This window comes from Taudactylus pleione, unplaced genomic scaffold (assembly GCF_031769625.1).
Source record: "Taudactylus pleione unplaced genomic scaffold, aTauple2 ptg000166l, whole genome shotgun sequence".
NCBI classification, from domain to species: domain Eukaryota; kingdom Metazoa; phylum Chordata; class Amphibia; order Anura; family Myobatrachidae; genus Taudactylus; species Taudactylus pleione.
Window position 1 is genome coordinate 103,296 of NW_028284568.1, and position 26,457 is coordinate 129,752.

A 26,457-nucleotide genomic window follows, 5' to 3' on the forward strand; every position below is an offset into this window, starting at 1 on the left:
TGTGAGCAATAAACATCTTTTTCTGACTAGAACTGCATCTCAATCCTGCGACCAACAGAATTGCGCAAAACGCTATTCCCTTCTCCTGCTGTTCTGGATTGACCCAAGCATCTCCAAAGCTCAAGCCCTCTGCCAGCTACCGTGCAGGGCCTGGTCCATTGCGAGGGATCAGGAGGAATCAGCTGACGCCAACCAGGAGGTGTCGACGCAGACGCAGCATGTGGATGTAGTGTTACTCAAATGCAATTGGTTAATATTTTCACTTACATGTGTGAACCATATTATACTAATACTCGGACACAGTTTAAATAAAACCTTTATTCAAGGTGTGTAAATAATAACACACTTCCAATTGAAGTTGATACTCTGGGCCTAGTTCAGACCCGCTCGCGAGCGCTGAGCGCTCGAAAGCGGGTCGATGGTGCCCAAGTGCGCATGCGCACGACGGAGGCGGCTCCGTCGTGCGCATGCGCGAGACCTGAATAACGACGTCCAAGCCATCGTTATGGGCCTCGCACCAAAGGGGGTGTGCTGTCGATGGTGATTGACAGCACGCCCCCTTTGGTGGGCGTGCCGGGGGCCTAGCTGCCCAGACGGAGGCGTTCTCATGGGAACGCCTACCGTCTGGGGCCGGCCCCACTTACATCACTAGTGATGTCAGTGGGAGTACCTTTGGCTCTGATAGAACCAAAAGCACTCCTGGGCTTGCGGCAGCGAGACCCTACCGCAGGGTCTCGTTGCAAGCCCTATGGTCGCGATGGTCTTGACCATCACGACCATCATTTTGGCCGCTCGCTATAGCTGCGGTCACCCACAGCTATGCGAGCGGCCAGGAGGCCGCTCCAAAAAGGAGCCGGGACGGCCCTGATTCAGAGCGAGCGCTCTGTTAGGATTTCTGGCCGCTTTCTACTTATAGCAGTTACAATGGACTGGAGTTAATTCGAGATTTTTGATATAACCAGATAATACACGTTAATATTGTATCACTCCTATTGTCGTCCAGGTATAGGCACACCCTACACTATAAACAATACATCAGTGGATCTGCCTTTTATTATTTGTTTGTCTTGTTTAATAATAATTTTAATTCCTTATATTTCACTGTATATTCCCTTTGAATTGGGATTAGTTTTATGTATTAACCAATAAGTTTATATTTTATTTTATCATTTATTCCTTCCTGTGCGCCCATTACTAACAACTCCTTATTCCTTTCCCTTAACTATATGATTCTGTGGCAATTAGATGATCCTCAGTTTGTCTTAACGGGCCCAATGTGTGCCAAGAGACCATTCCTGGTACAGTTACACCACCCGCAGCCTGAGATGGCGTTAGTGTGCGGCGACAGGCTTTGCTTTGTATGATTGATAAGCCGGCGTCTCTCTAGAGGTCTCAGGATCCCTCCTCGGCAATGGTGGCCGTGCATGTGAGTCATCAGCTCTCCGGGCACATCGCAGGGGCGGGATCCTTTCGGAGCCCGTGTCCCTGTATGTGTCGGATGATACATCTGGGCGCTATGATCGCATATTGCAATGCGATCATGGGCGGTAATGTCATACCCAGATCGCATTGTGATCATTAATAAAAGGTCTTAGTACACATTTCCACTATGAATTTGACATAAGAATTAAAGGGGGGAATTCAGCGCTGAGTAGCATGCACAGAGGGTGACAAAATCGCGGCCAGGCGATCGAGCTCTGCGACCATTATCTACGCACATTTCTCCTTGCAGGATTATGAGAGACTATGGCACACCGTATGGAGCGGCTTTGTGTGACTTCGGGAATTCCTAGGGACCGACTTGCTTCCTAAAGGTTTCATGTTGACTCTACGCTGCGAGAGGTCGGTCAGTCATGGTTTTGCTTTTCCTGGCGTTTATCCTTCTGACCCCAATCACAGAAAAGTCCTAAAATGAGTAAACAAATTCAGACATTTTTAATTGTATTTTGGGACTTCAAAGAGACCATGCTCCATTGGACTGATGCGTGGATGGAACAGAATTGCTGGTTGTGAAGGAACCAAGGTTGGACGTTCCTTAAGGTGGGGGTGGTCCCCAAATAGATTATTACTTTAAATCCCTAATCAGATTGGGGGAAAGTCTACAGACCATTGTCTTGATAATTAATAAGGTTCAGTATATTATGTCAACATCCGCCATACTGATATTCAGTATATTAATACAATATCGACGTGGAAAATGTTTTTAAGGTAAATCTAACCCACAACATTAAACCTAATGATAATGTTGACATTACATTGGTCATATTCTGTCCATGTCGACATTTTCCAGCTGTCGACATTTTAACCAGTCGGCATAATGTGTGGACATACTGACTGCATACCATTCCAATAGTGACATATATTAGGTCACTGATGTGAATATTTGTGCAGCTATTAATTTGTTTCAGTAGATTTACAGATCCTAAAATAACCTTTCTGACTCAGTTGCTGCTATAAATATATTAGTGTCACCTGTTGGCCGGCACAGTTACATAACGGCTGAATGCAGATACATAGGGTGAGTAAGTGAGGATTACTGTATTTATATGCACATTCCTCCAGGAAGGATAGGTCTAATGTGCAAATAATATGCTGATAAATCAGGCAAGGGAGTAATTATAGTTTTCACTTTCTCAATTATTAGAACAGTCGGTTTAATTGGGTGTCCTACCTACACAGGGAGCTTCCATTCTCTGGTATAGCATATGTTATCGATAATACACCAAGGGCCTGATTCAGAGCCGGACACTATTTGCGGTCGTTCGTTCAGAAAATAGGGGTGGCTATTCAAATGAACCGTTCGCTCTTTGCTGTCTGTTCACGCCTCTATGTCTGAACGAGCGAACAAAACTTGCGGTCGTTTTTTGGATAACTACGCACCCTGGCCGCTCGCATCCTACGTCATGTCCGCTATTTATTAGATTAATCGAGTACATCGACCAGCGTATGAACTGCTCGCTATTCTTGTGGTTGCTTTTTCCTACCGCAATCTTGCGAGCAGTTCTGACTATAAAATAACCCAGTGACGTGGTCAATGACGCTGCTGTATTAATTATGCACACCCATAAAACGCCCGTTTTGACCTTTAAGCACGCCTGCGTTCGGATCTCCACTCCCCGTTTTCAAGCACCTTCCCCAGTTACCACCCACATACGCCTCTTCCTGTCACTCAAAATAGCAGGCATTCGCTATTTAGCGAACAAACGATTTTCGGCCGCACTGACTGGTTTGCGCATGCGTATTACGATCCATACGCATGTGCAGTTAGGCAAACATCGCTCGGAACGAACGAGCGGCCGCTTACGAGCGGCTCTGAATCAGGCCCCATGTTCAATCCCTAGGGACCAGCACCTCAGGCAGTGCCTAAGACTAAGTTATAGAAGGCAGTCAAAAGTTTGGCAACTAAGGATGGCCATCAACCATCGATGGTCAATAATTTAACCACCGATGGTGGAGATCCAATGTGTCTTTGCCATCGATGACACAGAGCCCTCCCCTACCTGATGCCAGGAAATGGAGCATAGCTCTGCCCCTGGGCACTACCCACAAAGCCCAGCCCCTCAAATCTGGTTGGCCCGCTAACCCATGGAACACAGGTTCTCAAACTCGGTCCTCAGGACCCCAAACAGTGCATGATTTCCAGGTCTCCTCACAGAATCGCAAGTGAAATAATTAGCTCCCCCTGTAGATCTTTTAAAATGTATCAGTGAGTAATGAATACACCTGCGCACCTGCTGGGTGACCTGGAAAACGTGACCTGTGTGGGGTCCTGAGGACCGAGTTTGAGAACCTCTGCCATAGAACAGGGTTGACTAATAGATTAGGGCTGAGCATCGATGGTTTCGTGCCGATTGATTCACACCATTAATGATAACCATGGATGGTACCATCAATGGTTAACCCATCAATGGCTATCCCTACTGCCTCTTTTGGGAGGAGGCAGCCAGGTCGCCACTGCATGGGGTGGAGCTCGGATCTGGGGCTAGTGATGGGTGGGGCTCAGTGGAGGTAGGCGTGTCTGGGGCATGATGATGCAATCATGTCATTTTAGTCCCGCCCCTGCAATGCAAAGCCGAGATTACTGTCATTGTGGAGCAGGGGAGGAGCAACTATGATGGGAATCGACATGAATCGTGTCATCAGCCGTCTGTACCACTCGCTTCATTGGGGAAGTGGGCAGCCGCAGCCAGGTTGCCCTAGCCCTCGGAGACCTTTCCACCTTTCTGGGTGTCCGGGAATACCACCTGATTTTTGGGAGCTTCCCGGTCATATCGGGTGGGTAGGCAAGTATGACCTAAGTGATGTCACTGGCTCCTAGTGACTGGATAGGCTGCATGCTCAGTGATGCCACTGGCTCCTAGTGACTGGATAGGCTGCATTCTCAGTGATGTCACTGGTTCCTAGTGACTAGATAGGCTGCATTCTCAGTGATGTCACTGGCTCCTAGTGACTGGATGGGCTGCACTCTGTGATGTCACTGGCTCCTAGGGGTAAATTTACTAAAGTGAGAGTTTTTAGAAGTGAGTTTTAAAAGTGATGTTGCCCATAGCAACCAATCAGATTCTATCTATTATCTTCTAGAAGGTGCTAGTTAAATGTCAAGTAGAATCTGGTTGCTATGGGCAACATCACTTTTAAAACTCACTTCTAAAAACTCTCACTTTAGTAAATTTACCCCCTAGTGACTGGATAGGCTGCATTCTCAGTGATGTCACTGGCTCCTAGTGACTGGATCGGCTGTATTCTCAGTGATGTCACTGGCTCCTAGTGACTGGGTAGGCTGCACTCAGTGATGTCACTGGTTCCTAGTGACGGAGGCTACTTTGTGGTTCAGGCCACTACATCTATCATACAGTTCCACTTTAATAAGAAAATTAATCCATACCTGCCTACCCTCCCGAATTCAGCGGAAATAAATAAATATATATATATATATATATATATAAATATAATATTTCAGTACAACATCATTGTCATGCATGGCAAGCTGCTATTCATTAAGGTCAAGCCGACTAGTGTGTATGTGTGTGTGTATGTATATATATATATATATATATATATATATATATTATATGCAGTCCTGTATAGATACCAATACATGTATTGTATCATATACAATAGGGGTAGACACGCCCTTTTGGGCAGAGATGGCCACACCGCCTCATCGCCGTGCTACCCTCGGCGCATTTTGCTACAATCTTATGTCTCCCTGAAACCAGTTTTCAAAAGTAGGCAAGTATGAATTAATCAGGCGTTTCTCACTGCAAGCTGCATAGTGTTGCCATATTTCTATGACTGTTCATCCTACGTCCTCGCTCACTGATTCCTACAATATCACACAAGAAACATTTCAAAAATCAATGATGGATGACAAATGTACCTTTTTACATTATCCACCTAAAGCAAAGCCGCGCACCGTGATCGCATGGCCGCGCACCGTGATCGCATGGCCGCGCACCGTGATCGCATGGCCGCGCACACTGTTCAGGGTATAATAAAAATTAATGCATAAATTAGGCGCGCTGTAGTGTAGGCGCGCTGTAGTGTAGGCGCGCTGTGGTGCGCTGTAGTGTAGGCGCGCTGTAGGCCCGCTGTGGTGTACTGTAGTGTAGGCACGCTGTGGTGCGGTGTAGTGTAGGCACGCTGTGGTGCGGTGTAGTGTAGGCACGCTGTGGTGCGGTGTAGTGTAGGCACGCTGTGGTGTACTGTAGTGTAGGCACGCTGTGGTGTAGTGTAGGCACGCTGTGGTGCGGTGTAGTGTAGGCACGCTGTGGTGTACTGTAGTGTAGGCACGCTGTGGTGTAGTGTAGGCACGCTGTGGTGTACTGTAGTGTAGGCACGCTGTGGTGTAGTGTAGGCACGCTGTGGTGCGGTGTAGTGTAGGCACGCTGTGGTGTAGTGTAGGCACGCTGTGGTGTACTGTAGTGTAGGCACGCTGTGGTGTACTGTAGTGTAGGCACGCTGTGGTGTAGTGTAGGCACGCTGTGGGCATGAAAGATGACTCCCATTAGACTGTGGGGAGGATTTTTTTTGTTTTGTTTTTTCTTTCATCTCTTGGGATTTCTCTTACAGTGGGTTCTGCCATATTTATGGGGATGCAGCTTAGCTACCTTCAGTGATCTTACTGCATCTCCGCAAGCTGATGTCTGCATTCTCGTGATTATTGTTTTGGCTTTTTCGCCTTTTCCACGTATTTGGTATTTTATCCTCTTGTATCAAACTACTAGTGTGTTTGCACAGTGCTGCTTCGCATTAGGCCATTATATAAATAATTGTTCATCTTATATATAAAATGAATTGGTCTGTCTGCTTGTATGTCTGGCTATGAATTTGGACCATACTTGCCGACATTCAGCTCCCTCCTTCCGGGAGGGGGCTGAATGTCAGCTCACAGCGGGGGGCGTGGCCGCACTATAACGCCGTTGCGGGGGCGTGGCCAGTGCGGGCCGGGGGTGTGGCCGCGAGATCGCAGCTCCGCCCCCTCATCACAATGCATTGTAAAGTGGGGGGAGGGGCCACGATGATGTGACTCAGCGTGAATCGCGTCACCGGGCCTCCCCGCTGCGGGGGTTTCCCTAGTAACTCTGCAGGGGGGTAGGGAGGGATGGCGGCTTGCGGGAGGCTTGCCTGCCTTCCCGGGGGGCCGGGAGTGGCACCCGAAAATCGGGAGGCTCCCGGCCAAATCGGGAGGGTAGGTAAGCCTGATTTGGACACCCCTGCACCGATTGGGATGAAACCAATGTGAGGTGGTCCAGTTGGATTCTGGCCAGGTTTTAGGGTGATGAGGTCCCGATCAGACCTCCCGTTGGTCTACGCTGGGCAGAACCCTGACCCGGGGAGCCTGTTCTGGGCCTTCTACTGGATGGATTTGGATGAAAACTTCACAGAGGGACGGCAACTGCTCTGTGATGCCTGACTTAGGGCTCTATTTACTACAATCCGCATTGGTAATGCAGATTGTAGTGTGATATTACTGAGTGAATTCGCATTGCGAATTCAGGCAATATCACAGGGATTTACTAAAAATCCCTTACAGGGACAGAGCTTGCGATAAAGCTCTGTCCCTGCTAATCCCCTTCGGAGCCTTATCACGGTATTTTCGCAAAAAATACCGTGATGAAGTGCCCGCGCATGCGCCGACCGGTCGCCGCTGCTACCCCCCCACCGGCGCTAAGCCCCGCCCCCGGTGTATCTTCTTCTTTATTTTATTAATTTATGATTTTATTTTATTTTTAATTACTGGGTGGAAGTATTTATATTCCGTAGTCATCCATGTTTGGCTACAACTAGCCGTACAATAAAGGAATTCAGGACCTCATTCAGAGTCTGTCGTTGCGTCCGCACGGTCGTAAGGTAAAAGGGGCCGGATATGCAAATGAAGCGTTCGCAAGTTGCGTCGTTTAAGATGGGATCGTTAGCTGGACGAGCGAGGGGAGGATGCGGCCGTAAGACTAAAAGTACGCCCCCTTCTCGTTCGCATTACACATCATCTCCAGGCATATAAGGATTAATCGAGACCATCGAGAACCATCGGAGCTGGTCGTAGAGCTTAAGGTTGACCATATCCTCTCTTAAGCACTACGATCAAGTCAGTGTAAAAACCTCTCATGTCACATGTGCCATGACACTACTTTAGTTAATTATGCACTCCCATAAAACGCCGTTTGCATAGTCAGGCACGCCTACGTTCGGATCGCCACTCCCCCGTTCACAAGCACCTTCCCCTGTTACCACCCACAAACGCCTCATCCTGTCACTCAAACTAACGACCTGGCCAAGAAGAAGGAGAGAGAAATTTCTGATCGTAATAGCTAGTTTGCGCACGCGCATTGCGAATTTTACGCATGTGCAGTTTAGCGAACATAGGTGGCGTGCGGCCGCAACGACCGGCTCTGAATGAGGTCCTCAGTCCCTACACCAGAGAGCATGAGCGATGTTTCTGCGTCTTCCTGGAACCTTCATGTGTCTGGGACTTATAGAACAAGCTGTATTTTGGCTCTAGTGGTCTTCAGTGAATACAACATGTGATAATACAAGTAGTGCACTGATTAGATTACATTACAATAGTCATTAATAGGTGCCAAATGCTGATGGTAGAGACTCTGCATGTAGGGTACAGTTTGGGGATGAGGTCAATATCCTGACGGTGGGGATTTTGGCGGTCAGAATGCCGGCGCTGGAATCCCAAAGGGAAGTAGCGGGGTTGGGGGAAGGGTTAGGTTTAGGGTGGGGGGAGGAGGAGGAGATTAGGTTTAGGCACCAGGGAGAGAGGGTTAGGGTAGGGAGAGTGGGAGGGTTGGGATCCCTACCGACAGGTGTCTGTATCTTAATCCTGTTGGGATTCTGACAGCTGGGATCCCGAGTGCCGCCATCCCGTACCTATCCCAGTATAGGCGTACTTGCCCTCCAGGGCAGTGAGGTATAGATGACCGTTCTCTCTATACCAGCCATTCATTTCTGCTTGATGTACAGTTCTGTTCAAGCTTTACTGTAGTTAGGTTGTTAACCATTAACCATCAATGGTCATCACCAATGATGATTTTTTCATCTATGGTCGGTGGATTTGCCATTAATGGTGGAGTTTCACTGGCAGTCTGGGAGCCAATTTTTCTTTCCCGACAGAGCTGGGGACATGGAGCCAAGACCTGACCCAACACAATCAATGGTTGCATGCTGTGGCCGGAGGCCGACCACACGTGATTAAAATGGCTGCCACGGCACTGAAGAGATTAACCCTCATGCCGCAGCACCATTTTTAAAAGGACCTCTAGGCGCAGTGCGCCACGTACTGCGTATGTATAAGTAATGTGTTTGAACATGTCATTCAGTGTGCTGTGCGCAGTTGTGGAAACGTACTTTTAAAATGTTTAGAAAAAAACAACTTACCTAGGATAGACTATCCACCTTTATATACAGCCCATTATTACCTCTGGTTCTACCATTTGATACATAAGGTGCACTGTGTGTGTATGATTGATACCAGGTGTGTATATGCACATTCATTCATTCTCTGATTTGGACAACTCTGCATTAACAGATGGGTCTTAAATATTAATACCACTTACGCATTACATAGAGGTTGTGCGCAGCAACATCTTTTTTCTATTGATTTCTACTTTATAGGCTAGGGTACCTATAAGTTGCTAGCAGCTCAGTGCGCAGACTCATTCTGCTTTGTGATTTTTGAAATGTTTAGTCTATGCACAATAAGGAATGTATAAGTTGTTTTGTTTTAGAAGGCTGTAACATTTAAGTCAAATGGTTATGAGACATTCTCACCTCCTGATATAGGAATTGATATGTTAATTGTCTTGACCTAAGTTGGTGGTAAGACCCATTACCGACTGATATTACCGAATGAGTTTGCATTGCGAATCCAGGCAATATCACAGGGATTCATTAAAAACCCCTTGCAGGGACAGAGCTGCAGCCTTATCACTGTGTTTTTTCCGATAAAATACAGTGACAAGCTGCCACACATGCGCCGACCTGCCGCTACCCCCCCCCCCGCAACACTCCCCCCTTCCTTAGTTTCACTTACCCCTAGTGATCGGTGCGCCAGTGATATCCTTCGTGGCTCTGGTCAGCTGGTCTCCCATCCTGCACCGTGACCCGGTCAGCTGTCCGGCTCACAGTGCAGGATGGGAGCCCAGCTGACCGGAGCCACGGACTCTGGTAAGGTGTTTTTTTTTTTTTAAGCAGTGATCAGTGGTGTGTGTAGCAGTGTATCAGCTTGGGGTCTGTTAAGACCACACAGCTGATCACTGGGGCCGGCTCCGGGCTCTGCTCTCCCCGTTAGAGTGGAGCAGGAGTCCGGTAACCAGTGGATACCCTGGATAATGCCACCTCCAGGTGGTGTTATTGTCACAGGGCTTTCCCCGGTATTTTTTCACAATATATTTTTAGTACATTCCAGGCAGATCGCATTTCCCATTACAATTATGGAAAATGCAATCTGCTTACCAAAAATATGTGATAATTAGGGCTTGGAGTAGAAACTTACTACATTTTCAAATTTAGGTGATCCTAAAATAATGTGAAAAGGGTGTGAAAACACAAAACAGCCTTTTTCACTTTTATTTTATTGAAAATTTTTTTTAATAAATAGAATCCTTTTGAGTTGTTTGATTTTTTTTTTTCCTGTGTTTTGGAAACAATATAAGAAAACTTTATTGTAAATTTTCTTTCAAGATCAAATCAATATTATTTTGATCTGTTGTCGTGGGGCCCCTAAAAGCTGCGGGGTCCATAGGCCTATTTGGTAGTCCGGCACTGTTTATAAGTACAATATATTGTTAATGAATGGAACAATCCACAATTTGGTACTTGCACAAAATGTAAAATGACAATTACAAAGGAAGACTCCAGTTTATGGTATATAATAGATTTCACCTGAGGTAGTAGAGCTGTGGTCATGTAATAGCCAGGGCTTGTGTGGCTACATTCAGGAATGATAATGTCAGGTGCACAGGCGGCTACATCTGGGTATTGGTGAGATAAACGCTATGGATTGTGCTATAGAGAAGGTGCACAGGAGGCTACATCTGGGTATTGGTGAGATGAACGCTATGGATTGTGCTATAGAGAAGGTGCACAGTTGGCTACATCTGGGTATTGGTGAGATGAACGCTATGGATTGTGCTATAGAGAAGGTGCACAGGAGGCTACATCTGGGTATTGGTGAGATGAACGCTATGGATTGTGCTATAGAGAAGGTGCACAGGAGGCTACATCTGGGTATTGGTGAGATGAACGCTATGGATTGTGCTATAGAGAAGGTGCACAGGAGGCTACATCTGGGTATTGGTGAGATAAACGCTATGGATTGTGCTATAGAGAAGGTGCACAGGTGGCTACATCTGGGTATTGGTGAGATGAACGCTATGGATTGTGCTATAGAGAAGGTGCACAGGAGGCTACATCTGGGTATTGGTGAGATAAACGCTATGGATTGTGCTATAGAGAAGGTGCACAGGAGGCTACATCTGGGTATTGGTGAGATGAACGCTATGGATTGTGCTATAGAGAAGGTGCACAGGAGGCTACATCTGGGTATTGGTGAGATGAACACTACGGATTATGCTATAGAGAAGGGGTCATCCTGTGTTATATGTATATGGCCGCCTGGAGCTCAGCTCTGAGTAAGACGTTGCATAACGGTGGGTTTCGTTCTGATCGAAATGAAATAGTACACACATGTGACCAATATGAGTGACTACAAATGAACACACTTTGTTTATTATTGTTTGTTTGTTACTTGTAAATAAACAACATACAAAGTATACAGTATACTCAACTTTTGCCTATGTATTAGTTGACGTCGGTAAATCATCATCTTCAGCATAAGATGTACTTCATCTTATCTTCTCTCTGGGGAGCCCATCGTTTCCAACGCCCAGATAATCAATATACATTGCAGGCACCTCTTCTGCAGACTTTGAGATCCGTGCATGAGCTAAAGGGTCCTTTGTGTACCTCTGGTTTATATACCTTAGTCTGGGGTGTTGGCTTGCCGGATATTAAGCCCATATTAATTACATACAGTGCTAGGTATCAAGCAGTCATTGGTCCAGCATAGCATTGACCAAACTTATCTCTCTTGCACATGCTCCGTAAGCAGTAAGATATTACCAGACAAAGACATACCTTAATGACGTATCCTAATGTCTGGAGATGAACTCTATTTCAAGGCTCTTTTGTGTGTAGAGTCTGGACATCACTGCTAATTACCCATAATGCTTAGCATCTCTACACATCTTACAATGGAATGTAGCTAACTGATAACATAGAAGCTATGAATGGCTCATTATACTTCTACTAAAAGCAGTGGCAGGTATGAGCTAGACCTCAATATTTATGGCTTCTTTGACCCCAAAAGGTCATTTGACCATTCTATAATCAGTATCAGTATAACTTATAATATAATATTATATATAATAATATATATTAATGAAGTTAATTCTGTCTTTCCACAGGGTCCTGAATGTTCCCGACACGCAGATCCTTTTCGCTGTATTTAATGGCCGCTGGATGATCTGGGCAAGCCCGGAACGCTCCAGCTGACTGCACTCTGCCGGAAGATGCCGCTTCCATTTGGGCTGAAGCTAAAGCGGACGCGGCGCTACACAGTGTCCAGCAAGAGCTGCCTTGTGGCTCGGATTCAGCTGCTCAACAATGAGTTTGTGGAGTTCACCCTGTCGGTGGAGAGTTCAGGCCAGGAGTGCCTGGAGGCCGTAGCCCAGAGGCTGGAGCTACGAGAGGTGAGCACGTTGCTATGCTGTAGTGGAGCAAAGCAGTTACCTGCTGCTCTCCAGCCAAGACTGGTTTGGCATGCTGGAACCTGTAGTTCCTTACGGGCTGCTTCCCCAAACTCTGAACTCAGGATATGCAGTTGTGCTCTTGTGTATCAGGGATGTGAAACCAGTTGGTGTATTTGTGTGTGTGCGTGTGTGGGGTTTTTGTGTGAGGGGTGTGTGAGAGAGGAGGGGGTGTGTGTGAGAGGCACTGCACAGAGCTGTAACCATTGGGAGTGTGTGCGTTGGTGTGAGTGGTTACAGCGGCCCCTGAGGCAGGGACTGTGCAGCCTCCTCAGCCGTGCGCACTGTGTGATGTCACCAGTATTACATCTTGGGAGCGGAAGGTTCTGTTGCGAGCGATGTTGTAGAGCTAGAATGACAGTGTAGGGCAAGAGATTGAGGGGTCTATTTACTAAGCAGTGTTAGTAGAAAGAGTGAAAAGTGATAAGGTGCCAGCCAATCAGCTCCCAACTCTCATCTCACAGGCTGTGTTTGAAAAATTACAGTTTGGAGCTGATTGGCTGGTACCTTATCACTTTCTTATCACTTTTCACTATGTCTTCTAACATTGCTTAGTAAATAGACCCCTGAATGTGCTGGGGGGGGGGGGTGATGAAGGGGAGGGAAGAGTGCAGGATGATTCACAGGTGGCGGAGTTGGGGAACAGAGGAGATAGTGGTGGTGTTGACAGTAATAGAGGAGAGGAGATTCTAGATGGAGGGAAGACCATGAGTTAAGTTTTGGGCACGTTAAGTTTGAGAAAGAGCTTGGACATCCACAAGTAGATTGCAGAGTGTCAACTGGACACATGAGAGAGGAGGAAGGGAGGGATCAGGAGAGAAGAGGTTATGGGGCCTATTCATCAACCCTAAAATAACGTTTTTAAGGACCTTTTCCTTAGTTACCTTTAGTATTCATGAAGACCCTTAACACAGGAGATGTCACTGATATCTCCTGGGTAAGTTCCCCTGCGTTACTTTCCACACTCCCCATACATTAGTACGGGGATATGGAAATTAGGCTATTCATGAAATTCCGAAAATTATGAATTTGGCATATAGCGGGATACACCTACCTGCGTCAGCTGGGCAGGTCCTCCGGCGCTCTGGTCCCTTCCTAGGCTCTGTCTGATGTGCTGACACAGAACACAGTAAAGTTTAGAAAAAATAAAAATTCTAAACTTTACTGTGTTCTGCCGGGAGAACACAATGTCAGCACAGCAGACTGAGCCTGAGGCGGCTGCAGCGGCCCGGTAAGTGGGGGACAGGGGGGAGGTGTGTGGAGGGGGAAGGGGGGGGGACAGAATTACTGCAGCTGTAGGCAGTGCTGCACATGCGTTGCTTTTACGAATGTAACAGCGCATGCACAGCACAGATTACAGCTGCGGTAAGGTAGGTATAGGCAGGGAAAAGTATCTATTTTCCTAAGAGCTGTCAGCGCAAAGATGACAGCTTTTCGGAATAGATAGTTATGGGGAGGAGGATTAATGGATTCCTCCAGTAATTGGGTAGAACTCCATGCCAGTCCTAAACCTAATTACCTCCAGAGAATTTTAAGTAATGATGAATAGGCCCCTGAGTGTCGTCAGCATCGAGGTAATAATAGTGGCGGTCAAAGGAACTGATGAGTTCACCCAGAGAGGAGGTGTACAGAGAAAAGAGTTGGAGGGCCAAAGATGGAACCATGGTGGACGCTATGGGAAGGATGGATGGGGGAGGTGGAAACAGAGTTAGAGACAGGAAAGGAGTTATTGGCGGAGCCAAGAAAGGTCTGTGTCAGAGAGGCCTATGATCTGAGGGGTGCGCAGTAGCAGAAGGTGATCCATGGTGTCAAATAACTTTTAATATGACCCCCACCCAGAAAACTTGCACATTGTCATGGTCCTGTGACCGACCATCCAGATACGGCAATCTGAGAATCGCCACCCATTACTTTTTTATAGGTCACCTCAGCACGTGTGGTTAAATAAACCAGGTAACTGCCACATGCAGAAGGAATCTGTAATGCTAAAGCATAAGGTGGGCTTCTGCTCCCACCTGCACACACAATTATCAATACTTGAAAAATAGGTAACATGAGCCATATGAGGCCTTGGGTCATAAAAACACATTTTTCATTTTTCATTCAAGAATATTTTCAAAGCTTAGTTACAAAAAGTTACAAGAATGTAACAATGGTAAAAAACGAATTGCACAATTACTCGCAAGTTCAGAAATAAAATGGAATAAATAAACCACGTCATTCAAGTGGTTGTGGGATGAGACAGTCCCAATGGAGAACTCCAGATCATCGGTACCTTTCGATGGCCTCTCTCAGAATGAACACTGAACTACCACGGTGTTAAATTTTTATGCCTGCTACTCCAGGACCCAGCCCTCTCCCCCCTCCCTGGGGTGATTTTAACCCTTGTCAGCTCAAAGTGTATTGTCCATCCAGCTGGAGCTCCAGGGTTTCTTGGTCATTCGAGCAGGGGTTCTTGTATTATACCTTCAGCTCTTTTATGAAGCTTGTGTTCATAGGCTTATGTCAATCAACTTACACGCTGATTAGGGGAGTGTCTCTGGTATAAGCAATCCTTCTTTGATCTCTGACCCTAAGTAGAACACAGACTGGTTATCAAGGAACTAGCCAGATGTCATGTAATTTCCCCTGGACATCTTTCTTATGTGCTATATACAATTTGACATAATTTATGGCTGAGGCAGGAAAGGAGAACTTTCTAAACCTCTCTTACAACCTTTCTGTCCATCTTCAAAGGCTTGTCATCTTCCACACATAAATGACATTACAGCATAGTTGCCGACTTTCTGGCTGCGGGGTCACATGATCGCATCATTTGGGCCCCGCCCCCGCTACACAATGCTGATAATACAGACATTGTGAAGCAGTAGCCAGGGGCGGGGCCAAAATTACACGATTCAGCGTGAATCGCGTCACTGCCCCCCCGCTGTGGGGGTTTAACAGTTAATTGCTGGGGGTTCGGCGGCCAGGCTTGCATGCCTTTCTGGGGGGCCGGGAGCTGCACCCAATCATTGGGAGGCTCCTGGCTGAATCGGAAGAGTAGACTACCCTGTGTTACAGTACATACTAAGTTAAAAGGGAAAGATGCATGTTTATACCAATACCCTATCATGTGCAATTATACCCATGCAGACGCAAAATCCGCTTTTCTGCGACACACTTGGCCCTAGCAAGAAGTATGTATAGCACATGACCCCCACCCAGCAGCTTTTCTCACACATGACCCCACCACCCAGCAGCTTTTCTCACACATGACCCCCCCCCATCCAGCAGCTTTTCTCACACATGACCCCACCACCCAGCAGCTTTTCTCGCACATGACCCCCACGCAGCATCTTTTCTCACACATGACCCCCCCACCCAGCATATTTTCTCACACATGACCCCCCCACCCAGCAGCTTTTCTCACACTACCCCCCACTCAGCAGCTTTTCTCGCACATTACCCCCACCCAGCAGCTTTTCTCACACATGACCCCACCACCCAGCAGCTTTTCTCGCACATGACCCCCACCCAGCAGCTTTTCTCGCACATGACCCCCACCCAGCAGCTTTTCTCACACATGACCCCCCCACCCAGCAAATTTTCTCACACATGACCCCCCCACCCAGCAAATTTTCTCACACATGACCCCCCCACCCAGCAGCTTTTCTCACACTACCCCCCATTCAGCAGCTTTTCTCGCACATTACCCCCACCCAGCAGCTTTTCTCGCACATGACCCCCCACCCAGCAGCTTTTCTCGCACATGACCCCCCACCCAGCAGCTTTTCTCGCACACATTACCCCCACCCAGCAGCTTTTCTCGCACATGACCCCCCCACCCAGAAGGTTTTCTCGCACATGACCCCTCACCCAGCAGCTTTTCTCGCACATGACCCCCCACCCAGCAGATAATCCTTACAGAGACCATGGGGCCTATTTATAAATGTCTTTTACCAACATAATCCTATGGAAACTCCAGTTTCTTCATGATTTAATCACATATGCGATTTAGCGAAAGCTGGAGGGTCTCGGTTATTTCCAGCTTTCAGCCAGGTACAGCACAACACTGCCACCTCCATTCCCTCAGTCACTAAGCTCCGTAGCACTTGGCTTAGCTTTTATGAGCTTGGACCTAATTGCTAGCACCATCTTTAATAAGTTAGTTTAGCTGAAGATCATTGGTTCGCTCTCCGGCAGCTGTAATGTCTCCTGTGCTGTGTCTGGACATGTCTTAAATGATAAATAGCCACATTAATTAGCTTCTCTGTATATAGTGGATATAACAGATGTTAATTAAAACGGTAAACCTTAATAAATATGCCCCATATGAGGGGCATGCAGTACTGTTACTCCTATGAGGGGAGCAGGCTAACCGATCCCAGCCCCCCCGGTGATGGACAAGTCTGTACAAGTGCTGGAGATATTGTGGAGTAACGTGGACAGGTGCTGTAACCCGGCCTGAGATGTGTGTGTCCGGCCACCCTCACATTATACTGTATGTAACCATGTTACACAAAGAACTCTATGGGGGCTATTCATCAACACCAAACTAACGGTTTTAAGGACATTTTTACTTAATTACAGTTTTTTGCTATTAACACACTCAACGCAGGAGATATAACCGATATCACCTGGTTAAGTTTGTCTGTATTAATTTCCACACTCCTCATACTTTATTATTACTTTGGTACATTAGTATGTTAGTACATTAGTATGTTAGTACAGAGGTTCCCAAACACAGTCCTCAGGGCTCCCCAACAGCTTAGGTGTTAAGGCCCCCATACATCAGAGATTGATTGCAGCAATCGTGCAATTTGCAATCGATTGTGTATAAAAATCTTTCCCTTTTTCAATCGAATGTGGCAATTCTGCAATCTGCAATCGATTGAAAAAGGCAAAGATTTTTATACACCATCGATTGATTGCAGCAATCGTGCAATTTGCAATCTCTGATGTATGGGGGCCTTTTAGAGATGACCATAATTGAGCACAGGTGATTAAATCAAATTGACTGAGGTACTAATTAGGTCGCCTGTGCTCAACCATGGATAGCTCTAACACCAGAACTGTTGGGGAGCCTGATGACCGGGTTTGGGAACCTCTGTGTTAGTTCATTAGTACATTAGTATATTAGTACGTTAATATGGGGGCTGTAGAAATTAAGCTATTCATCAAATTCCGAAAATTAAGTATTTTCGGAATCTGATGGTGTTACTATACGCTACTCTCAGCTGGCATATAGCCCCCGATAGTGTACACAAGCTGCCGTCTACATGGCATCTTGTGTTGGAAAGTGACATTATACTTACCAGCTATCACCATCGCCCTCCTCAGCTCCCTCGGGCTGGTCTGTATGTTATCCCCGCTGCTCCATGCTGCTGCTGGCAGGAAGCCTCTCCCCTCTGTGCACCAGTGAACGCGCATAACCCCGGGATTTTAGTCGGTGTAAACGGATCAACCCGGGTCCAGTGACCCGGGGATCCGACCCTGCTTGATTGCAGGGTTGAGCACGGGCTGTTCCCGTGTCACCCTGCAATGTAAGCGGCCCGGCTCACGATGACCCAGGTCGCGCCGCATGCTGCATGATTGGCCGGCTTCAGTGGCGCTTGGAGATGACATAATCTCCAAGCGGCCACTGCAAACAGCGCCGGCCCTAGTGACATGAAGCAGCGCACCCCACCTGCTCTCCCTGCCTCCGGACCGCTGCAGGATAAGGTAAGTAGGTCGCGGAGGGGAGGGAAGGGAAAAAGCGCTGGTCACCTTCGCCGGACAGCCGGGTCAGTGCTGACCCGGGTCAGGTGTGAATGGTGCTGACTCGGGCATAGCCCGGGTCGGCACCGCAGTTTAAAAGGGGGTTGTCCCGGGTCTGATCCGGGTTGGAAACGTGTTCCAAATCCTGGGTCAGACCCGGGGGACTTTGGTGTAAAAGGGGTATTACTCTAAACATTTGATAAAAGCACTAATGGTGGGTACACACTATACAGATATCTGCAGATGATGGTTGTTTCGTACACACTGAACAACCATAATCTGTGTCTGCCCGCAGGTCCAGGGGGCGTGTCCCGCCCCCTCCTCTGCCGACCGCCTGTACACACCTGACAATGGACATTTATGTCTGCAAACATATCTGTCCATCGGCTGTGCAGCACAGCCAATGCGATATGTTGGTGAACGCCGACGTTCACTGACCTATCGCTGGTATACGCTGCCCGACGGGCAGCAGATACATTAGCCGATCAATTGATCGGCCAATGTATCTGTCAGTGTGTACCCAACTTTAACTGCCCACCAGGCAACAGAGGAGAGACTGACCGGCAGCAGCATGTAGCAGCGGGAGTAATATATATATATCTCAGTCCCCTCTTGAAAGTACCCTGCATGTCCAGGTAGACCGGGAGGGGGGTTGGCGGAGGCAGGCAGCAGAGGGGAGCCAAACGCCGGGGACAGTTCCCTGCAGAGCTGGGTGATGAGGACGGGGATGTAGGCTCCTGACGCTGAGGAGGAGCCGGCATTTTGGTGTCACCTTGAGGATGACACCTGGTGCGGCCCACATTCCCATATCGACGCCACTGATTGTGTGTCTTTGTTCCAAGTTTGCGCGGCCGATAAGTGGTGGGGGGGAGAGGGGCTTTGGGCCTGCGGTCACATGAATAGGATAGGCTGCATAGCAGTCTGTGCACAGGGCACACAGTGACATTGGTGAGATAGGTGTGGCACCATGTGTGTGGCTGGTAGGGGGGAGGAGAGAGGGGCTTTGGGCCTGCTGTCACATGAATAGGATAGGTTACATAGCAGTCTGTGCACAGGGCACACAGTGACATTGGTGAGATAGGTGTGGCACCATCTGTGTGGCTGGTAAGGGGTGGGGGGAGAGGTGCTTTGGCCTGTGGTCACATGAATAGGATAGGCTACATAGCAGTCTGTGCACAGGGCACACAGTGATATTGATGAGATAGGTGTGGTACCATGTGTGTGGCTGGTAAGGGGTGGGGGGGAGAGGTGCTTTGGGCCTGTGGTCACATGAATAGGATAGGCTACATAGCAGTCTATGCACAGGGCATACAGTGACATTGGTGAGATAGGTGTGGCACCATGTGTGTGGCGGGGGGAGAGAGGAGCTTTGGGCCTGCGGTCACATGAATAGGATAGGCTACATAGCAGTCTGTGCACAGGGCACACAGTGACATTGGTGAGGTAGGTGTGTCACCATGTGTGTGGCTGGTAAGGGGTGGGGGGAGAGGGGCTTTGGGCCTGTGGTCACATGAATAGGATAGGCTACATAGCAGTCTATGCACAGGGTACACAGTGACATTGGTGAGATAGGTGTGGCACCATGTGTGCAGTTGGTAAGGGGTGAGGGGAGAGAGGAGCTTTGGGCCTGCGGTCACATGAATAGGATAGGCTACATAGCAGTCTGTGCACAGGGCACACAGTGACATTGGTGAGATAGGTGTAGCACCATGTGTGTGGCTGGTGAGGGGAGAGGTGCTTTGGACCTGCGGTCACATGAATAGGATAGGTTACATAGTAGTCTGTGCACAGGGCACACAGTGACATTGGTGAGGCACCATGTGTGTGGCTGGTAAGGGGTGGGAGGAGAGGTGCTTTGGGCCTGCGGTCACATGAATAGGATAGGCTACATAGCTGCCACCAGTCTGTATAGCGCTGCTGGTTACGTGGGCCACTCCTGCCACAGGGCCCCTATGTAAAGCAAAACGACTACAGCACCTCACATAGAAACATGTTAGCAGAAGCGATAGATGTAAAAGTGCTGTAGGTAAAGTGTCCTCCGTGGGCCCCAGTGAGTGTGCCCCCAGGGTTTGGGTGGTGATGGAGTGACTGGATCCTGCTGCTTTATCTGAGGAGGATACTATATATCTGCTATTGTCTTGCTGTTGTCAGGTGACGTACTTCAGTCTGTGGTATTACAACAAGCAGAACCAGCAGCGTTGGGTGGATCTGGAGAAACCACTGAAGAAACAGTTGGACAAATATGCCCTGGAACCCACCGTGTATTTCGGGGTGGTTTATTATGTGCCCTCCATCTACCAGCTGCAGCAGGAGATCACCAGGTGAGACACCGTGTACATATGCAGTATGGGTGATAGCTCTGCTTACACAGCAACCAGTAAGTGCGTGGGTAGCATGTTGGATGGCACTATTGCAGCCTGTGCCATGCCTTATGAGAGATGGTATTCCCCATATATCACCAGGGCCATAGAGAGCGGGGGCAGGCCCTGGTATACAGGAGGGTGCGTGGCCATGTCCAATACAGTAAACATATATACAATGTAAACTATACGTTATCCAGCATATAACAGGTTTTGTTGTATTATTATTGGTTTACATTGTACGTGTGTCAGATTCATAAAAGGCGCAGAGGGGCCTGTGCTGAGCAAGGCGGCTTACTGGCGACGGCCTTCCAGCTGCCGCTGGTCGCATATGACTGAACCGTATCACCAGACAGCAGATGGAAGTATTAGGAATAATTATGATGCTCTAAGTCCAGTTATAGCATGGCCCCCCTCCCCCACTCTCAGAGTAATAAAAACAGATATTAGTCTGAACAGTAATCAAATTAAGAATTGTAACACATGCGACACCCGCTTCCTCCGCCTGCCGGAGGCTCGGGGCGAGGGTCACTGAGGTGTGATTAGTTACACTTTGAGTAATTTCGGAACAGTAGTACGTGGGAAGGTGAGGGGTAAATGATAGAGGTAGTAGTACAGGGTAGGTTACTGAAGAAGGTTTGAAAATAGATGTGTGGGGGGGAGGGTGATATTAGGGGGGGTGTACTGTGGATTTTAACTTTAGTTACTGTATTTTTTTTACATTTTTGTTAAGACCTTACATTAATATTGATAGTTTCTGCAGAATTTGAGAATATAAGGCACATTTAGCTCAGTGTTCAGCAATGAGCAGACCTGCAAGACGCTCCGCGCCATTTCCAGCTGTATCTGCAGACACCGCAGCAGTGCTAATAATAACTGAATGCACTTAGGCCCCCATTTACTAACGAGTTTTATCACCAAAACGAGGGATAAATGTCACGGTGTATGATAAATGGTGCTCTAGCCAATCAGCTCCCAGCTGTCACTGTGTATGATAAATGGTGCTCCAGCCAATCAGCTCCCAACTGTCACTGTGGCTGGAGCACCATTTATCATACACAGTGACAGCTGGGAGCTGATTGGCTGGAGCACCATTTATCATACACAGTGACAGTTGGGAGCTGATTGGCTGGAGCACCATTTATCATACACAGTGACAGTTGGGAGCTGATTGGCTGGAGCATCATTTATCATACACCGTGACATTTATCCCTCGTTTTGGTGATAAAACTCGTTAGTAAATGGGGGCCTTAGTGTGACATGTACAGTATAAGTGTACAATGTGTATATCAGGGGCGTACACCCATAGCCTGACATAGACAGACAAACGCACACAACTAATATGTACAGCGCTTCTGCAGAAGTTGTCAGTAACTTCCCCCAAGTGACATGAGAGGTACTTTCCCTGCGCCCTCCTGTGGGGGTGGTGGATGACTGCTTCAGCTGTCAGGCTGCTGTTAGGTGCAGGTCTCCGGTGGTCAGTAATAGTGCGGAGCTCTGACGGAGGATTTGGCCTGTACTCTGTGTTCTTCTGTATGCAGGTCCCTGGCCGGTGGCCAGTGTTAGTGGGGATCTTAGGCTGGGTGACAGTGAGGGAACAGTCCTCAGAGCAGGAGACTGTCTCATTTGCAGGCCTGGGACCGCTGTGCTGGCCGAGGAGCTGCTAGGGAGGGACGTAGGGATGGGGCCGGCCTGATCAGCACCTCAGGGAGCTGGAAGACCCATCATGCGACATACTGGTATGATGGCTTAGCAGGGAGATCAGTGGCAAAACCAAGGTGCACCGCAGGGGTGAGATGGGACTGGAACCCCGGTCAGGGCAGCACTGGATCGGCAGCTGAATACAGCGTGCCAGTAGCCGCACTCTTCCCCCGCTGCCCGCCATCCCATTGGATGCAGTGACACCGCCACCACAGTGCATCCTGCTGGACCTTCCTCTCTGTCTGGTAACCCTCGCTCTGCTGGAATGGTCCTGAAGCTGGTCCTGAGTTACAGTAATGTGCGGCTACGGCTTTGCAGGCTTTTATTAGACTGGAATTGGTGCAGTGTATAATGGGGTTATGTACTTGTCCTTTTTATTTCTCTCTCTCGATGTGGGGCTGGGGACGGGCACTCTCGATGTGGGGCTGGGGACGGGCACTCTGTCACTAAGCATTGTGAGACGGACTCAGTATTGCAGAATACTTTGTGTATCACACTAGTACTATCGTTTCATGCAGCATTGCCAAGGACATCTCATCTCGCTGTCTCCCTCTCTCATCTCGCTGTCTCCCTCTCTCATCTCGCTGTCTCCCTCTCTCATCTCGCTGTCTCCCTCTCTCTTTGGGCCTCATTCAGAGATGTATGCAAACCCGATGACTTACATACATCTCTACCCCAAGGCTGTGGCCATTTGGGGGTAGTGCTGGCCTCCATCTTGGAATATGGGGATGACGCTTTCTTGGAGTGCGCAGGCCAGGGAATGCACGTCCTGGTCTTGGCTGCGGAGCTGCGAGCGACAATCTGAGTGACCTCACAGATGATCCCATGCAGCACTCTGATCTGCAATGCTGTCAGCTCCCAACTGTCACTGTGTATGATAAATGGTTATTTCTCCTCAGATGCCTCTTACCTCATTAGCATATGTTAGCATTGCAGCTGCGTCCATCTCTGCATCAGGATCTTTCTTTCTTTCATTGGCTTTGCAGTAACTCTTACGTAATATAAGAGTACAAATCATACAATGTGTCAGTATAATTGCAGATCAGTTATTAGAGTACCTTTACATTATATATATATATATATATAATATGCACACACACATAGTCAGGTGCATAAATATTGGAACATTGACAGAATTTTCATATTTTGGCCTCTATTCACCACCACAATGGCTTTGAAATGAAACAAACAAGATGTGATTTAACTGCAGACTTTCAGATTTAATTTGAGGGTAATTACATCCAAATCAGGTGAACGGTGTAGGAATTACAACGGTTTCTATATGTGCCTCCCACTTTTTAAGGGGCCAAAAGTAATGGGACAAACTAAACAATCCTAAATCTAACTTTCACTTTTTAGTACTTTGTTGCAAATCCTTTGCAGGCAATTACAGCCTGAAGTCTGGAACGCATAGACATCACCAGACGCTGGGTTTCATCCCTGGTGATGGTCTGCCAGGCCTCTACTGCAAATGTCTTCAGTTCCTGCTTGTTCTTGGGGCATTTTCCCTTCAGTTTTGTCTTCATCAAGTGAAATGCATGCTCAATCGGATTCAGGTCAGGGAATTGACTTGGCCATTGCATAACATTCCACTTTTTAGCCTTAAAAAACTCTTTGGTTGCTTTTGCAGTATGCTTCGGGTCATTGTCCATCTGCACTGTGAAGCGCCATCCAATGAGTTCTGAAGCATTTGACTGAATATGAGCATATAATATTGTAATATTGCCCGAAACACTTCAGAATTCATTCTGCTGCTTTTGTCAGCAGTCACATAATCAATAAATACAAGGGAACCAGTTCCATTGGCAGCCATACATGCCCACGCCATGACACTACCACCTCCATGCTTCACTGATGAGATGGTATGTTTTGGATCATGAGCAGTTCCTTTCCTTCTCCATACTCTTCTCTTCCCATCACTCTGGTACAAGTTAATCTTTGTCTCATCTGTCCATAGGATGTTGTTCCAGAACTGTAATGGCTTTTTTAGATGTTGTTTGGCAAACTCTAATCTGGTCTTCCTGTTTTTGAGGCTCACCAATGGTTTACATCTTGTGGTGAACCCTCTATATTCACTCTTGTGAAGTCTTCTCTTGATTGTTGACTTTGACACATATACACCTACCTCCTGGAGAGTGTTCTTGATTTGGCCAACTGTTGTGAAGGGGGTTTTCTTCACCAGGGAAATAGTTCTTCTGTCATCCACCACAGTTGTTTTCCGTGGTCTTCCGGGTCTTTTGGTGTTGCTGAACTCTCCGGTGCGTTCTTTCTTTTTAAGAATGTTCCAAACAGTTGATTTGGCCACACCTAATGTTTTTGCTATCTCTCTGATGGGTTTGTTTTGATTTTTCAGTCTAATGATGGCTTGCTTCACTGATAATGACAGCTCTTTGGATCTCATATTGAGAGTCGACAGCAACTAATTCCAAATGCAAATGTCACACCTAGAATCAATTCCAGAACTTTTACCTGCTTAATTGATAATGAAATAACGAGGGAATAGCCCACACCTGTCCATGAAATAGCTTTTGAGTTGATAGTCCCATTACTTTTGGCCCCTTAAAAAGTGGGAGGCACATATAGAAACCGTTGTAATTCCTACACCGTTCACCTGATTTGGATGTAATTACCCTCAAATTAAATCTGAAAGTCTGCAGGTAAAGCACATCTTGTTTGTTTCATTTCAAAGCCATTGTGGTGGTGAATAGAGGCCAAAATCTGAAACTTCTGTCAATGTCCCAATATTTATGCACCTGACTGTATATGTATGTGTATAATATATATATTAGTTTTTTTTTTTTTTTTTTACTGGCACTCGGTGGAAGCAGGAACTCTCATGAACGCAGCAGTATGACAATGTTACCAATTCCCAGTGAAGTGATTGGATGATACTGGTTCGGCTGCTCCCATTCTGCGCATGTGACCATTGGGATGTTTGGGAATATTGTTATGTGATACACCCTGGCATAGTGTCTGTGTATCCCATTACCCGTATGCTGGGAACCATATTACCTGTATATACTTTTGTTTTGTCTCTCACAGATACCAGTATTACTTGCAGTTAAAAAAGGACATATTGGAGGGTAAAATCCCCTGCACATTGGAACAAGCAATTCAGCTAGCGGGTCTGGCTGTCCAGGGTAAGAAGCCACACAGCGTGCACCTCTGCTGCTCCTGGTAATAAATAATGAAGGAAAAAAAATATATATATATATATATATATGTGTGTGTGTGTTTGTAGATTCATTAACCCCGTCAGTGTCGGACTGGAGCATGAAGGGCCCACCGGGGGAATGCAATGGTAGGGGCCCATGCTTTGGGGTGTGGTCAGTTGCTACAGGGGATGTGGCCCGCCCCCACAGAGGTTTGGACAGACATTAGAGACCATGTAACTTACCCTCTAATAGAGTAACAATGTTTGTTTAATTCAAGTGCACAGTCTGGAACCTGACATTAAAGCAAGTGGTAGGGCCCTTAGGCAGTAGGGACCACTGGGGATTTCCCCTGTTCCCCTGTGGGCCAGTCCAACCCTGATCACCGCTATGGCGCAGCATTACGGCATACATTGCCTATCATGCTACGCGTGTGCCCGGTGCTTCCCAAGCTGTGGAGCTGCCTCCAGTCTCTCTGCTCCTCGGATGTCAGCCACATTGCCATTTATTGTAATGCAGAGCAGCAGGTGATGGAGAGATCTCCCAACCTTTCACACCCACAGGACACAGTGGCCTCCGGCTGGGACGGCAGGATAGTGCCCGAAAAGTGGAATGATCCCTCCAAAATCGGGATGGCTGAGAGCAGTGGCGGCTGATACCTATGGCTGCAGTCCAGTAATCCCCCTCCCCCTGTAAGTGTAGTGGCTTCCTATAGGAAGTGCTTTCTGCTAATTACACACCAGAAGGGCAATCCCAGAGGAGGGTGTTCTCTCCCCCAGGCGCTGCCAGTCCGGACTGTTAGCTACAGAGAGTGACTTGGACTCCCCTGCCTTTCCTTTAGCCTTAATGTGCTTCTGGGGCTGCAGGAGATTCCATCCCTAGAAGACACGTACACAGACACGTACACAGACACGTACACAGACACGTACACAGACACGTACACAGACACGTACACAGACACGTACACAGACACGTACACAGACACACGTACTCTCTCTCTCACACTTTTGTGTGCAGAAATGCTTTAGTTTTTCTTCTTTCATGGAAAGTCCTCAGTGTGTAGACCCTTTACATGCCCGTCAGGGCTGGAAGAGGTCATCGGGGGACCCGCTACACCCACACACACCATTTGCGGCACATGTTCCACCAGCGCTATCAGCTGATTTAAGTGCTTATTCTTCTGCTGAGCCT

General features: G+C 47.6%; 1 protein-coding gene across 2 annotated transcripts in view; it reads left to right on the top strand.

The window, feature by feature from the left end:
• Positions 1-26,457, top strand: part of PTPN21 (protein tyrosine phosphatase non-receptor type 21) — a 104,680-nt gene that overhangs the window by 10,769 nt on the left and 67,454 nt on the right. For both annotated transcript variants that reach the window (XM_088475204.1, XM_088475205.1), the window contains exons 2-4: positions 11,976-12,260; positions 20,205-20,374; positions 25,157-25,254. In XM_088475204.1, the coding sequence (XP_088331330.1) occupies positions 12,081-12,260; positions 20,205-20,374; positions 25,157-25,254 (448 nt within the window). In that variant the 5' untranslated portion in view covers positions 11,976-12,080. The remainder of the gene's footprint in view (positions 1-11,975; positions 12,261-20,204; positions 20,375-25,156; positions 25,255-26,457) is intronic.